The following is a 16,315-nucleotide window of genomic DNA, read 5'->3' on the forward strand; positions in this document are numbered from 1 at the left end:
GAGTACTACATATATTTAAGTGTTCAGGACAAAGCCTATGAAGTAACCAAAGCACCAGATTAGCTTAGTGTGCAGCATGGCAAATTAAAGGTCTTGTGTGTAAGATTTAGGAGTATCTATTGGCAGAAATGAAATATAATATCCATAAGTATGTTTTCAGTAGTGTATAATGACCTGAAAGTTTTTTTTTTTTTTGTTCCCTTAGAAGGAGCTGCTTATGACACTGGCTCTTACGAGGATGGTAGTTTCTCCCAGACGCTTGAAAGCGGAGGGTGAGGCGAGCAGTATTCAGTTGGCTGCAGTCTACAGACTCGCCACTAGATGCCACTAAATTTTACACACAGATCCTCAATATATTTTTTTTTCTTTTTCAGCACATGTATCTTCATGTAGCAATTATACACTGATAGTTACACTAAAGGAAATTTCCCAAAACACTGACTTTGCTGTTCACCTAAGTTGCTAAGCCACACCTGATCTATGGAGGTATGTGGGCTGAAATCAAAATGTTCCCATCAAAGGGAAAAGTTGCTTAAAGCTGCATTAATCTGTATTTTTATGTAAACACAACTCAAATGACTAGATGTAACTGTTATTGCCAAACTTACAGAGAATTGGCGTTAAGCTTTGTAGGCCTTTAGACCTTTTAGCGTCTTAGCTATCTAGTTAGCTTGCTCTAGTTTTAGATAACATTTACTGTAGTAGCAATACTATTTCCAGCATCAAAAGACCCAACTATTTTTCTCAGCAGTTGGAGAAAAAAAGTAGAGCTAAAAGAAACAAAGTGAAAAAATGTTTCTTTGTGTATTAGGCCTTTGTTGGCAACATTACAAACTTCCAGATGTCCAAATGAGTCCAGATGAAACAGCATTTTGAGAGTATCTAGCTTTCAATATTGTGACATTTTCAGAGTGGAACAGGATAGGCAGCCCAGTGGGCAAAATTAGATTAATGCAGCTTTAAGGTTCTCACTTCATTTCCTAATAACAAAGAGCCGTCTTCTTGTGTTTAATGCCACCTAAGCACTACTTCATGTATCAACAGCAGTATGCAACATAAGATACTAACGAGCGCAATTTCTGTTTTGCTGTTGACGGAGCTGAAAGCATATGTTGCTATGTTGTGCTTCAAAATGTACAGAGCTTAATCGAATTGTGTCTAAACTGATTCTCTCATCTGTTCTGCAGATGATAGCTGTTAAAAAATCCACTCTGTGTCTCTGAATGGAGAGAACCATCTGAATTTGTGAACTCCTCTTCTGAAGAACAGTCTTTGTCTTGACAATAGAGCTGCAAACACAGCTGGACATTTCAGAAAAGCAGAAAAGACGAAACAGTGGTCATTGTGCGACAGCTTATTTTTCTGAACTGCAGGCCCAGCTGACAGCCAGGGTGCAAATAAGTCATTTCAAACAGCCTCTATGTCGTCATGGACATTACTCCTGCCTGTTAGACATCATTAGAAAATCTGATTTGGTCTCAGCACAGGCCAAAAGTAATTAATCTATGATGAACTGGTCATTTAGCAGTGCTTACAGACATGGCTCTTGAAGACAGAGGTGGTTTGACCTGCTTATGGTGACAGATCTCAAGAAAGGAGGCCCTGATTTAGACAGAGAGGCATAAAAATGGGACATTTAAATCCAGCACTTGATACAAGGAAAGCAACACTGGCAGAGAGGACGGACCCCATATCACACATACGCTGACACACTGTACATAAAAGGAAAAAAAAGATTATTTACAGGACGACTGCCTCTCTTTTACACTTTCATACACTAATCCTCAGTTTTGTACTCTAAAACCTCCTAATCACCTGCTCTATCTTGAAGTTTCCTGCTCTGTCGTTCAATTTGATGTCCAAGAACAGTTCAGGCCCCTTTAGTATTTGTTCTCATCCATTGCATTCAGACGTGGCTCAGTGTTGAAATACTGCTGATCCAGAGAATCACTTCCAGCCAAGCATGATTAATCCATCTTCAGAGTGAGTTTATCTCCAGGAGACTGTATCAAGTAGAACTGACCACATTACTCTTGGTTATTATACATGAAAGTAGTTGCTCTTGCCATCAGGTTGTCAGGGAGCAGAATCACGGTGAACAAAAGAAGCACAGGGGCGATATACAACACTGAAAAAAAGAGGTTCTACCAGAGAAATTTCCATCCTGAAGACTCCAAGAAGTCAGCGGTGCAATGCTCAAAGCTTAACCTGACTTTTAAAACCAGAAAGGCGGAAAGCCGACCCGTCTGCCGTCTCTCAGCTGCAGCACAGCTGCTCCGAAACCAGCAGGGTGTCATAGCCGTAGATCTCCAGCAGGTGGAGCAGGAAGAGCCTGTCTCCATGGGGATCCAGACCCATGGCCCTCACACTCTCCTGGGTCAGCGTGGGATCGGAGCTCGCTGCCACCTCGCTGAGGGTCTGGAAAATCCTGTTGTTCTGCTCCAGGAAAAACCTGGACAAGATTTAGAAGGAAGGCGGAGTTTGAGATTTTGTTCTATGGCTCAATTTTATTAATTTTTAAACAAAAGTTCCCCTTGTCTTGTACACTTTCCTTCCACATTCCTGTGGTTTTCATCGCTCATGTCAATGTGAACAGGGATAACACTGAAAAAGCCCCAGTAAACCTGCACAAATCTCCACTTTATGAGGCGTATTAACTACTGTGAGAGGAGGACAAAGGTCAGCAGATTCTGACTGGCTCATTACTTCTTGGATTTAATTTAAAGTTTCTGAGTTGCCACTGTGCAGACACTCCCTCCCAGGATCCTCATAAAAAGATCAAGTTGTGTCTGCTCTGCACACAGTGGTTCATCATTAGTTTTCACCCCATTGACTGGTTAAATGAATCATGTACTTACAGAATAAAGAGATCCTCTTCACTGGACACACAGTCTCCATTCTCCTCCTGGGAGTACAGCAACATCTGCCTATACACACACACAGACACACACTTTATCTCTAGCTGCTGCTTTACATAACTACAGGAGAGCCTGCACTCTTTGTGATTTACACCATGTAATGTAATGTAACGTGTACTTGTGGTACTTTAATTTTATGTACATATCCAGGTGTTTTAGTCAGTGTTTGGTCAGTTATGCTCAAGCTAGCAGCTTTTTAAAGCTATACTTAAAGGTGCAGTAAGTGATTCTGGAAAAACATGGTTGATAACTCTCATTCCCAGGCCATTTTGTGCATGGGACTCAAGAATCCACTATCTTACTAACCTGTGAGTCTCGTGTCACAGGCTATTATTTCTAAAGAGGAAGTTTTCTCTCAGACCACATGAATTACATTGTGCTGAAAGGTTATTGTGGAACTTTTGCCTAATGACATCAAAATAATTGCCTACCCCAGCTTTAGAGACAGTGGTTCTTATGAGCTACATGCTAATTAAACATTAACATGCTAATGGTTACTACGGTCACCACCATAGGAAAGTCTGCTAGCATGACAGATTGTTTTTGTTCTCTGAGCGTTATGATCTTTATGATGTAGTTAAAACAGAAAGAATTCCAACTCCTCCTGCCATGAAGTATATTTTAGCAGGTGCAAATTCATTGATAGTTTCAATTCCCTTCCTGGTAGTTATTTTGAGGTGTAAGCAGCAGGGTGTCCTACCTCTGTTCAGTGAGTTTGCGATATTTGTCCCTGTCTGCAGTGCTGAGACGGAGCAGAGGCTTCAGGCCGTCTCTGCAGGTCTTTACATTCTGATTGTCTACATACACGTCATACAGATCCTTCTTCTCCTCAAAGATCTTCTCAGTAGTGCCTGAGAACACAAACAAACGAGATTTGACACACTAAAAAAGCAACAGATGTATTTTTGACCAACTAGTCCTTTTTAAGTGGGGCTTTTCACAAATGTTAACATGTTTCGGTCGTCCACTTACACGCCACATAGGAGAGCTCGTTCTCCAGGGCGCTGATGTCGGCCACATTGACGTAGAAGAAGGGGCGGAACTCGGGCACGGCCACACCGATCCCGGGGATGGAGATGTTTGCCAGGCAACAGCAGCAGTACACTGAGAGGGGAGAGGGGGTGGAGGGTGAAATTAGAAAAATGATGCATGAGTGTGGGAGAGAAAAGAGAGCGACGCAGGGTGTGAGTGTGTGCATGACGTGTAGGCTGTCCAACGCTAATACAGCTGGGGAGGAACTGCATGTACGCTGATGGCAAATCCCCAGACTCATACAAGAAATTAGTAAAAGGCACAGTTTTGTGAATGAGTTTAATGGGCTTCAGAGCTGTAAAGATTGTGTAAAGGTAAAAACATGATCAAAAAAGACACTTCTCTCATCATTTTCGAGGCTAGAGAGCAAGTAGGTGGAATTCCCTATTCTTTTTAACTACTATTCAAACCCTTCTGGATAAATCCAGATGTTAGTCTAGCATCGGCATCAGTTCAGCAACAACAAATTGACAGTTTCACACTTTATATGTAAAGATTAAACAAACCAGAAAAAAGATGTGTTCATTTGTGAACTTCAGAAGTGCTAGTAGGCAGATTTTGTTACCTTAAGACAAAGCTAAGCTTGCCGTCTCCCCCTGTTTTCAGCCTTTGTGCTAAGCTAAGCTAACCAGCTGCTGGTTCCAGCTTCATACTGATCGGACAGACATGAGTGGTATTAATCTTTTCGTCACACTCTAGGCAAGAAAAACTTCCTTTATTGTTCCAGATATAATTGTGATAAATGATATAAGTCACAATATAATAGCAAAATAACCCAAGTGCACCCTTTCAAACTTTTAATTCTTCAGAATATTGGAATTGGAATGTGAAAAAAATTCAAATATCCTAAATAAATAAAAATCCACACAGAAAAAGTTTATGTTAATCTGGTCTCTTCTCTCAGTTGGCTTCGACCTTCAAACGTTCCCACACCAGAGCTGTTTGAGTGCAGCTTTGAAATCAAATCCATTTGGATTTATTCTCCCACACTTTCTGGCCTGAATCATGCAGTTGCTGGGAAAAACACCTATTAACCTCAAGTAACACCTCATCTTCACTTCGCCTTGTTCACTGTTATTGTCGCTGTGCGTGTGTGGAGGAGCTGCTTGAGCCCCACCCACGGTGAAACGTTGACAAAGCGAACAGATGGCAAAAGGACGGGAGCAGTGTGACAAGAAATGACAGCAAAACGTGTCTCAGCATTTTTTTTTTTCTGTTCGTTTGGCTTAATTCAAGCAAGGCGCTGCGCCCATGTCTAAATAATGGTAAGAAGAACCCTGCTGTTTGTTCTGGCAATGGGCAACATCAAGGTAAGCAAGAACGATCAAAGTAATTTAATTATCATGACAGACCTAAAGCTTCACAAAATGTCAAACTATTCCTTTACACTTCTATTCAAACTGAATAAATCCAGATGTTTCTTACCTCTGTAGCAGACCACGCCCACTGGTGGAGGGGAGAAGATGAGGATACGTCTGCGGAGGAGAGCCAGTTTCCACAGCACCATGATCTGCTCCCCAAAGAAGCGGATGAACTGGGACATACAGCCTGCAGGGTGGGTGATCTGGTCCAAACACAGAGGGGCAAAAGATTACTGAAGCGATATGCAGTAAAAAAAAATACATCAGCTGACGTAGCTGTACAGGTGGAAGTGTCCCTCCTACCTTCATCTCAGGGTGCATGCTGTGGTTGATTGCAGCTCCCCAGGCATTGGCTGGACATGCAGTAACGACAGCATCACCACTGGGGGGCAGAAGTGCTCTCTTGTCCTCATAGAAGGCCTCCAGTGGAGAGTAGTGGCCTGGGGACTGAAGCTGGAGCCTGGAGGAGCAAAAATAGACATTAAAACTGGAAATTTTTAAACCTTCAGCTATACTGTGTGGGATTTTCCCACAAAACAAAGCATAGAGTCATACACACATGCAAAAAAAGGTATTTGACATCCTGGGAATGAGACTCAGTAATCAATGATTTTTCTGGTAGGGCTGAAAACTACCAGAAAAAATTCCGAACCGAAGCTGCAACATGGCCTACTGCAATTTTCAAATCACAGGAGATGCGATATTTGTTGAAAATTGTGTGTCAAAATTCCATTTTATATGAAATATTGTTGTTCTGCAGAGATGTCCTTGCCCACAGATCCTTGCAAAGATCACACCATAATCATTCAATATATTTTTCAATGAATAAGAATAATGATGAAAAAATCACATTGCAAAATCAGTCATAATAATTTCAATTAGATACTTTTTCCACAGTCATTTAGCCCTACTTTCTGGTGCATTTACAAATATCAGCTGACAAAATCTTATCCTGCCTTTAAAATTCAAATATCTGCACAGATATACAAGCAGATTTTTTTTCTTAATTTCCTTTATTTTTTTCTTTGAGGAAGCTACAGCTTGTAACAAGGTGCAAAAAACACCAAGAAACAACAGCTTCAGTTCAAATACTAGTATAAAAACTATCCAGCAGAAGCCAAGAACGGCACAGATTTCTCGAGATAACAAGATAATTTATCACGAGAAAAAAACTTAACCTTGTACACCAAGTTTCATGTAACACACAGTCCAGTTAATCTGCACCTTATCTGGTTACTAATGAAGTTAACCATCTCAGCGGTTTGTGCCTGTTAGACTTTGGCTGAAGTACATTCACTGATGCACTGATCAATAATGGATACTCCTTGATCTGACATGTTCAGCTTCAATCAGTTGCTACAGTTGCCAAGATAACATCTATGCACGTTGGCATGACGCCCCTGATCTCTAGTGACCTTTTGTGTCCTCATGAAAATGACAGAAAACAAAGCCTGTTTTCTTGAGATACCAAAATAATCAGCTCTTGATCTTGAAATAACAGCATTAAATTCAACTATTGAGAAGAAAATTCATAGAAGGTTTTGATTCGAAACACCATAATTTCAAAGTTAGTACAAGAAAATTCAACTTTGGGATGTTGGAGGGAATGCCGTGAGCAGAAAGCAAACCACAGTCACGGATTTTGGTCGTGTAAGGTGATAAATGGCTTCTGGGAAAATTCTATTAGAGAAATGTCTTTGGTATTTCTCTAAATAAAAACTGGGAAAAATACCAGAAGAGATCAACAAGACAGATTCTCACTTGTTTCTTGTAATAAGTGTAGCAATGATTAAACAGATCACAAGGAACTGGTTAAAAGATGGAAGGATGAGGAAGAATTCACAGTGAGAATTAGAAATCGAGTGCATATCTTTGAAGAAAGATGGGAAAAACGGTGTAGATATATAACACACAATATTTCTAATGACCCTCGCTGAGATGACGGCTAAAACTGTAGGATGTTGACGGTATTTATGTCCTTTTTTATAATTCACATGAATCTGCGTGTGATTATGTGTTCATGATTGGCACACACTCATGTGTGTTTATACGTATAATAGGTATGTAGGTAACGTGTGTATGTATATTTGAGTGAGCTATGGTAACCAGTTTTTAATGAATCCTCCACCTAAATCTATCAGTTTATTTTATTATGTCCTGTAAAATAATACATATGTAATTAGCTACTTTATTATTCTATTATTATTTATTTTCTGAGATGTTGCTGTTGTTTTCTTGTTTTTTCCTCTTTAGCCTTTAAAAAATCTGAAATGCTAAATAATTTAAATAATTTTCCCAAAATGCAAAAGATAAAACAAACAAACAAAAAAACACAATACAAACATGACCAGTGTGCTTTTTTGTGTGTAGCTTGAATTTCTTTGTTTTGTTTTAGTTGTTTTCCTCTTTAGCCTTTGTTCTTTTACATTTTTATTTTCTGATATGTGTGTTGAATCATTTTCAAAGACTGCAAAAAAACAAAACAAAACAAAACAACAAAAAACACAGTGCGTTGAAAACATGACCAATGTGCTTTTTAGTGTATGGCTTGATTTTTCCTCCAAAGACTGTACTATATTATTATATCAAAATGAATTGGTCATACATTTTTATTTTTAAACGGAGAGCTAAAATGTGGAACGCATGTGGTCAGCCGTCACCAATTAGTGCAGAAACAGGACTGTGAAACAAATGATCAGCTGCAGCTCTTTGTAATACAAATGAACTTGGCCTGGAAACCCTCATTCAGTAACAATAGGCTAGAAAAACTGAACCGCCACCAATATGCAGCAGGCTGGATGTCATTCTGGGAAATAATGCTACCAAAGTTAAGAGAAGCATCTTCCCAACATAGCCAGACTCTGACTATGGCTATAAAATGTGATGTTTTTTTATATTTCTGTTAATTTTTCTATGACCACGATCCCTTTCAGAGTATTCCACTAAAACGGAACAGAGGAAAGGAGAGAGAGAGAGAGAGAGAGTGAAAAATGGGGAAAGTCTCCATAAATTCCTAAATATCTTAAACACCTCGTGACCAACAGTGAGCCCTTTATATAACTGCTGTAGCAGTCAGCAGATGAGGTATCTGGAGCGAGTTACGTGGGGAATGATGAGTAAGGAGGAGCACGGCCACCGTGTGACTGGAGGCCAGAGTGTGGGAACTGTGGTTTCTGGGGAAGAGAGGAGATTCGGGGGAAAGCAGAGAGAGAGAAAAGGACAGGGAATAGAGAGAGCTGTGTTCAGGAGCGAGTGTGACAGGGGTGTGATAAATCCTGGGATGTAACACTGTAGTAAACAGGCCTGTCCACACCAGCTGTGTAAAAAATAATGGAAGTGTAGTGTTGTCGAGGAGAAAGGGAGCGCATGAGTCACGGAAAGTGTGAGAGTGGTCTATTTGAGATGAGGGGAAAGAAAAACGGAAAGAGAAGTAGGCTAAGAGGAGTCAAAAAGCCCCATTAGTGGCCCCTAGAGGCCACATCTGAAGCCTCTAACTAACTACTAGGAGCCGACAGACAAGTGCACTCTGATATGTAGAACTAATGTGGATCAACAACCATACAAATAGCTGTTATTTGCATTACACATGCTAACAGCCTGGCTCTGAGGCAGTGTTGGTCAGTTTCCATCATCAGGTCAAACTTTAAATTTGTCCAACACTTGCCCAAATACCTGGTAGACTAATGACACATTGATTAGCATGAGATGTACCTTTCTAGTTAATACTAATTAGCAAATGTTAGAATTTAGTCATTATGAGCTTATTAACATGCTGACTCAGGCTGCGTATCACCAGAGGCCCCATGATACGATATTATCATGATACATAGGCCACAATATGATTAATGCAATTTCGTATTTTGATAACCTATATTGTGAAATTTATTACCTTTTCTCAACTGCAAATTATGTCTCCATATGGAAACCTTGTCAATGTCTGTTTTATCTAATAAGATTAATTTTTCAGTCTGTTTATCTTCACTCATTTTTATTGCAGCAAAATGGGATTGTCAAGACTGATCAACAGTGTCATGAATATAGACACATATAAATAGACGTTTCATTGGCCTGTGGATTGTGTGTCAGTGTTGCCGACACGCTGAAAAAGTCCAGACTGACCTGTAAGTAAATACATGTAAACAGGGGAGCTGTTTCTGCTGTTTTTGTGGATGAGAAGCGCTATAATGTTTATCTCTCGAGTCGTGTTATATTCAAGGGTTCACAGTCAATGTGGAGTAAGTTAGAAAAATAAGCAAAACCTTTTTTCTTATTCAGTGTAGATAATAAACTATTGAATATAACACCACTCACTGAAATCGGTTGAGGACATTATAGTGCCGAAGCTGAAGAGGTCAATGCAGCATCCATGTATAATATGTCTATAATCATATAAACCTGCCAACCCAGCTGACTGTGACTTCTGCTGACCTCACCAGAAAAAAATCAACACTATCTTATGGACTGAAAAGCCAGTGCTTTTGATATTCTAGTATCTAAGCATTTAATTCACCTTTGCACGAATAATGAATAATTTATATTATAAAAGATTGACATTTGACATCCTGCACTGATATAATACTGCCATGCAAAATACTGCAATATTATGCTGTACTGACTTTTCCCTGACCCCTAGCAGCTAGTATGGCTGTAAACTCTTAGTCTTTTTTGCATAGTCCAATTATGGAAGCTTCTTCACATCAAAATAAGATTTTTTTTTCAAAGTTTTCCACTGATGGAAAACTGATGGTGACTGTGCAAACTCAGCTGCCCTCTTTCATTCATTTAACCACCTCCTTGAAAAGGTCAGCATTGCCATATTTGCACTTAACCAAAAATCTGTTGATATCAAATCTTTAAAATAATGTTTAAAGGTAGGCATGTTTCTTCCTCTGGCCAGAAATGTGGGCTTTTCTTTTGTGCATGTATCTGCACCCCAGCCGTGCAAACTGTTGGCTTGTTGGTTTGTTTACAGCACAGATCTGACTGAAAGCAGGAAAGAGGTCGTGTGTCACAAACTGCAGTAAAAAAAAACAAAAAACTTAGATGCATATTCTGAAATTGCTGGTTACATGTCCACAGAATACTCCTAAAACCTGAATAATACCAGCATATCCCACATGTCTTAATCAGAATATGCTCCATTCAGAATAAGGCATAATTCAGAATATTCTGAATGATAGTGGAAAATTAGCGTGCATGTAAATATAGCCATTGTGTTACCTCATACATATTGACTTAACAGACATTTATTTAAATGATATTCTTTGAGAATATTACTTTAAAGTGCTTGGAAAAAAACAATTTTTTAGGGCAAACTTCATGTGTGGTGAAGTTTTTTTTCACTGAATAAATTTGGGTTTCGGGACATTATTTGGACAAAACAAGCATCATCTTGGTTTCTCAGAGATCATGTGGGACATTTTATACACTAAACAAGTCATTAATTAATCAAAAAACTATTAGGGGATAATGAAAATCATCAGGGGCTGCAGCTCTAATTCTAAGTCTGTTGTTCAGTGACAGTAACAGCTCCTGCCACTCTGCTGTACCGACTGGCTCCTCTTACCTGACCTGGTGCTCCAGGAAGCTCATGTAGCGGTAGAGCAGGGTGTAGGAAGGAGACAGGATCCCTACCGACTTCATCCTCGCCCCCCTCTCCACCGTGCTCTCCACCGGCATGTTGGCAAAGCAGGCGAGGCCGAAGTAGCAGCCCTTCCGGAAGTAGCTGTGGATGGAGAGAGGAGAGGGAGACAGACGAAGCCATGAGTCATGAAAAGCGAAGGCACTGCCAGATGGCTGGGCTGTTTTTTTGTTTTGTTTTTTTTTTGTGCCGGGCAACACTTTCTGTCCTGCCAGGAAGAAGACATGGGGCCGCATCCTAATACTCTAGATTAGCTTCTTTCACTTGGTTGTGTCCTTCAGGTTCTAAAGAAGGTGAACAACCTCTTATATTGTGCGTACTGATCATGCAAACACACTTACATGAAGTCTGTGGTGACTCGGTGGGAGCCGCTGGCGATGGCTTTGAACTCCACCCCCTCCAGGTCCATGTCTTTGGGCAGGCACCACTCCAGCATGTTCCCTATCATCACACCCACAGCCACAGGGATAATATGAACACACAGGCAGGCAGACAAACGCTGATACAAGAGCAGACGGTAAATATATTATCACTGTTTCATTTCATGCTCATGAAACAGCAGTGACACAGCCCTGCTGCTGGATTCCTTGGAATTCATTATGTGCCGGTTGGGCGCTGACGCTCGAGCGGCAGCTGAGCAAATATGGCCTGATAGGAGCAGGAGACAGAGAGGGTGACTCAGCCAGTGTGTTTTTTCAATCTATTCATTAGCCACATGTATCAGTCGGTGGTGTTCCTGCAGAAATATGAGTTTCATCAAGTCTGTATCAGCCACTCAGACTAAAACCCACCTGTGGCCAACCACCAAAAGATGCTCTATCGTCACTTTGACAGCTGTTAACTGACTTCAGGTATTCAGCTTTAAGTATCATGCAGTGCAAAGTGCCTATCAAAGCTCTTTCTTGTGCAGACAGAACAGTATTAAAAGCTCACTGCTGTTTAAAGGTAGAATATGCAGAATTTGATGGTCACTGTTTGTAAATTCATCATAGTTGGCCGCTCCTTTCTAGTACAGATGTCTTAATACCACTTTTTCATATCCGACACCAATATAGATACTGCGACCTTGACAGTGTTGGGCAATAATATATAGTATATTACTGTAATCATATTTTTTCCAGTAATGAGTAGTGTAAGGGATTACAATTTCCAAAACAGTTACTTTTTGACCTAGGCAGCCCATCTTATGTAGTGTATGCATGGCAGGTCAGGGCAGGTCACGTCAGCTGATAGCCAAAAAGCTAAACGAAGTCAACATCTGGACGGCTGACAGCAAAAGCTGCTAACAGTTCACTGGATCAGCAGTTCAACTTTGGAGCTCAACAAGGCTGCCAACAAGGTGCAAAGTTGATATAGTAAAGTATATAAGGAGTATTAAGTAAAAAGTAACTTATTACACTATCTGAGTGAGTTGCCCTTGAGTATCTGCCAATACGATACCAATCAGATACCTGTTTTTCCTCTCTCTTAAATAACTACTAAGACCTTTAATGTAAGAATACCTGTTCATGGATACACTTTGCTTATCATAGCCATCTTAAAATACAGTACCGACCTCACAACTTCCATGTCGTATTGGCTCGGGGCTACACGCCACCAAGCAAAGGCTGATGCCCAGAAACATCCTGGAAATACAGGCACACTGCAGGGTCACAAGTGACGATTGACAGGAATTATTTTTATATGAGTCTCTACATAGTATTTTTTTAGGAAAATCCTGCGTACTACGCCTTTTAAATAGAAGAGACCGTTTTTTCACTCATCTATTTGTTTTATATCATGCTTTGACTCACAATGCAGTGGCTCTTGATGCTTGGCTAAATCCTGTAAAAAAATTTATCCTCAATTCAATTTTTTGTCTAAAAATTCTGTCTTTATCAAGGAGAAATGCTAAAATGAATCTTTACCCTATTCCTATTCATCCTCTGCTTGTGTTAGTACATTTTTCATATTTAAATTCATTCTCCACTAAGTCTCATTTATTTATACTTTGGATTTTGTTGCATGTCTGCTCCCCCTCCTTCTCTTACCTACCTTTTCCTGTCAGATCTCTGCTGCATTTTGTGATACAAAATAACAAAATCCAAAAACTTTGAAAAATATATGAGAAAATCAAAATATTTTCTGCCAGAATTAGGGATGTTAATGATTAATTGTTAATCAATTAATCACTGTTAACAAATTGAACTGCTTAAAAACGTATTAAACAATAATTTATGCTATGTGTACCATTTGTCTGGAGGTCACAGGTTTTCTCACGGTTTGGTTTGGTCTGCCTTGTTAATCTAGAAATGGCAATTATGTCCAGTGTGATGTTGTTTTGTTTGGTGGAGTCATTTGTTGAAGGACAGGAAGATGAGAGCAGCGTTTTTCAAGCGAGAGCCTTGTTTTATTATTATTCTGTTTGTTGAGATTATTAGTGCTTCACCAGGTATTGTTTCACAGAACTAATGTGCAGTTAGAATTGTTTAAATAAAACTGAAACTGACAAAAATATGTGTATTTTGTATCTTATTAATGGTTAATCAATTATTGATTGTTAACATGTTCAACTATCAATTGACGAAAATTCAACGATTTGCTATCCAAGCAAGAATAACACAGTAAAAAATCAACATATATTAGGGAATTCAATGCACATATGCACACCTGTGTTTTAGGGTGGATTGTAGAGACACAAATCCACTTTTAATCAGTTCCGATCTGATTTTGATCCCTGAACTTGGATATCTGCCGATATCTCCTACATGTGCATTCAGCCCTCGTGGTTTCTCTGTGAGACTCGCAGACAGCCAGACAGGTACCATAAGTGTGACTGCAGGCTCCAAGCAGCATGTCTGTCCCTCTCTGCACATCCATCTGTCTTTCACCACCTTTCATTCTCCACCTATCTGTATCTTGCTGATCCTCACACACACACACACACACACACACACACTCATATATGAGCACCAGTTAAACAAATTAACTCCAAAAAAGACCCAGGCAGCTGTCATAAAAACTACAGAATCTGGATCTGTATCAGTGCAATAACTGATGAGTGAATTACATCAATATCAGCACCAGATACCGATATAGAATTGAATCTGTCCCAGTGTTGGTGAATGGCTCCTTTAAGTGAGCAGAAGTGGAGGTGTCTGTAAGTCAGGAGGTGGCATATTTTTGATACTGCTATATCTTCCATCTTTTGTGACATCTTGTCAAAATGCTCACACAACTGTCATAACAGTCTAAGTTATTGTGCTACTAAGGCAGAGGTATATTTTCCTTCATGTTCTAACATAAGAGTGACATCTGAGCGCACAAACTGTAGATATTTTTGGTGCAAGCGTTTGTTACACGTTGTTTCATCCTGGCTGCAACTACCAATTATTGCCAGTATCATTTAAGATGATCTGTTGATCATTTTCTCGATTGTGAAAAATCAGTGAATTGATCAGTGTTTCTAACAACCAAAGATGACGTCCTCCAATGTCTTGTTTTGTCCACAACCCCAAAGATATTCAGTTTCCTGTCACAGAGCGGTAAAGAAACCAGAAAATATTCACATTTAAGAAGCTGAAATCAGAGAAATTTTACTTTTTTCTTCAAATACTTAACAATTCATTTAATAGTTGACAACTAATCAATTAATCATTGCAGCTCTATAATACACTGAATAACAGGGTATGTTTTCCATTATAGGTACAAGTGCAATGATGTACCATCTCCAGCTGTCTTGTAATATTTCATATCATAGATCTACCTACTATTTTGTTGATTTCTTGATAACAGTGTGTTGCGAACAATAACGTACCGTGTTTTATCTCATCATGAGTTACCCTGTAAATCCTTGCTCTGGTATACAGTGAACATGTGGAAGCAGCTCACCAGAGGACTGAAGGGTAACAATATTGACTCTACAGACCAGAAATTGATCTGGCTAGTCTAGTCTAGTCTGAAGAAATTCCTGCAAAGCCTCTATCAGACTGTGTATACTGACCATACAGTGACCATTCTACTAAGCAAATATTTTAAAAAGCATCGTCATAACCTGTTCATTATCCTGTTATTTTCTTGGTCTCATGTCAATTTGACATGCAGCACAGCTCCACCCTGCAGGAAACCTCAAAGGTCTTCTTTATCACTTTGAAACACTAAATCTTAAGGTTCTTAAACTGATTAGCCCTTTAGGTAAAAGTAACCTGATTGGCCACTATTTCACAAGGGCTCACCCTGTCTTCAATATACCCCTCTTCATTAAAAATGTATAGGCCTACTCTGCAGAAACAAGCAGATGATTGATTTCCATCACAACACTCATCCTGACATTTTGACATTTTTCTGTGCTGTACTTAGACTGCAGAAGGTGTCATGGTTTTTAATCGTGTCTTTAAACTTATGGCCAGGTCAGAAAATGCCACACCTGTAGGAGAAGGTTCTGCAGACTTGCGCTCTTCATTTTGGGCGTCAGACAGAGGAGTTTCTCGCTTTAGACGAGGCAGGATTCATCTATTTGATCATTTCCCTTATCTATGAACGTGTTGTATTGTATTTAATATAGCAATGATAATTCCATGTTGCATATTCGATGTCCCACCTGATCTGGTATTGAATGTGACCACAAAGACCGACACAATCTGGTCCTTTTCCTCCCATTTCACCATCCTGTCCTCCAGCGACACCTCCCTCGATCCTGCATCCGAGGGATGCTCCTCGTCGTCGGGACGCGGTGCCTCATCCCTGCCCGCCGGGGTGCTGGAGGTCGCGGGTGGGGCGCTGCAGCCGTCTGCGTTGGTGGAGGCAGACTTGCTGGGAGTGGGACCCCCCGGACCGCCGCTGCTCCACCCAAACCCCGGCGCGGAGCATCCTGATGAGGCACGACTGTTGGAGGGGCTCGTGAGTCGGTCCTTGGTGTGTACTCCTACCGCGGGCGGTGTCGCTCCGTCCGGCTTCTCCGCGGACGGAACCTCCTCCCAGTCCAGCAGAGGGGCTCGGTCCGACCGCTCCACCATCCTGTCGGCGGTCCCGCCTCGTCAGTCTCACCGAGGATTGTAAATGATGTCTCAGCCGACAGGCACCAGGTCCATCCGTGGATAATTACAGCTCAGAGCAATTCCCGCATTGTAAAGTTATTGTAACCTGCTCAGAACGGCTGCATTTTGCATCAGATTAACGTTACGCGGAGCAGCGTTCACATCTATCTTTATAATCTTTCTTGTCTGAGGTGATCATAAATTTGATGCTGTTCAGAGAGGGCAACTCCTTCGTCTAATGTGGGCTGCATTCAAAACTATTCACCAGTTACTGTCACATTCCCTCGGTTAAGAATAGCTACTGAACATTTGAGAACGCAAATACGATTTGGCTTCTTGAATGCACCC

General features: G+C 40.5%; 1 protein-coding gene across 1 annotated transcript; it reads right to left on the minus strand.

Annotated features, from left to right (window-relative positions):
- Positions 1 to 932: 932 nt before the first annotated feature.
- Positions 933 to 16,286, minus strand: LOC146306647 (DENN domain-containing protein 11-like). Its single transcript, XM_084710875.1, has 9 exons — positions 15,532 to 16,286; positions 11,294 to 11,393; positions 10,878 to 11,036; positions 5,615 to 5,771; positions 5,376 to 5,514; positions 3,891 to 4,022; positions 3,619 to 3,769; positions 2,859 to 2,927; positions 933 to 2,452 (listed from the first exon to the last, which is right to left on the minus strand). The coding sequence occupies exons 1-9, from the start codon at positions 15,944 to 15,946 to the stop codon at positions 2,257 to 2,259; spliced, it is 1,518 nt and encodes a 505-aa protein (XP_084567001.1). The 5' UTR covers positions 15,947 to 16,286; the 3' UTR covers positions 933 to 2,256.
- Between the last annotated feature and the right edge of the window lie 29 nt (positions 16,287 to 16,315).

The sequence above is a fragment of the Lutjanus erythropterus genome, chromosome 22 (genome assembly GCF_056507025.1).
Source record: "Lutjanus erythropterus isolate fLutEry1 chromosome 22, fLutEry1.hap2, whole genome shotgun sequence".
In the NCBI taxonomy this organism is placed as follows: domain Eukaryota; kingdom Metazoa; phylum Chordata; class Actinopteri; order Lutjaniformes; family Lutjanidae; genus Lutjanus; species Lutjanus erythropterus.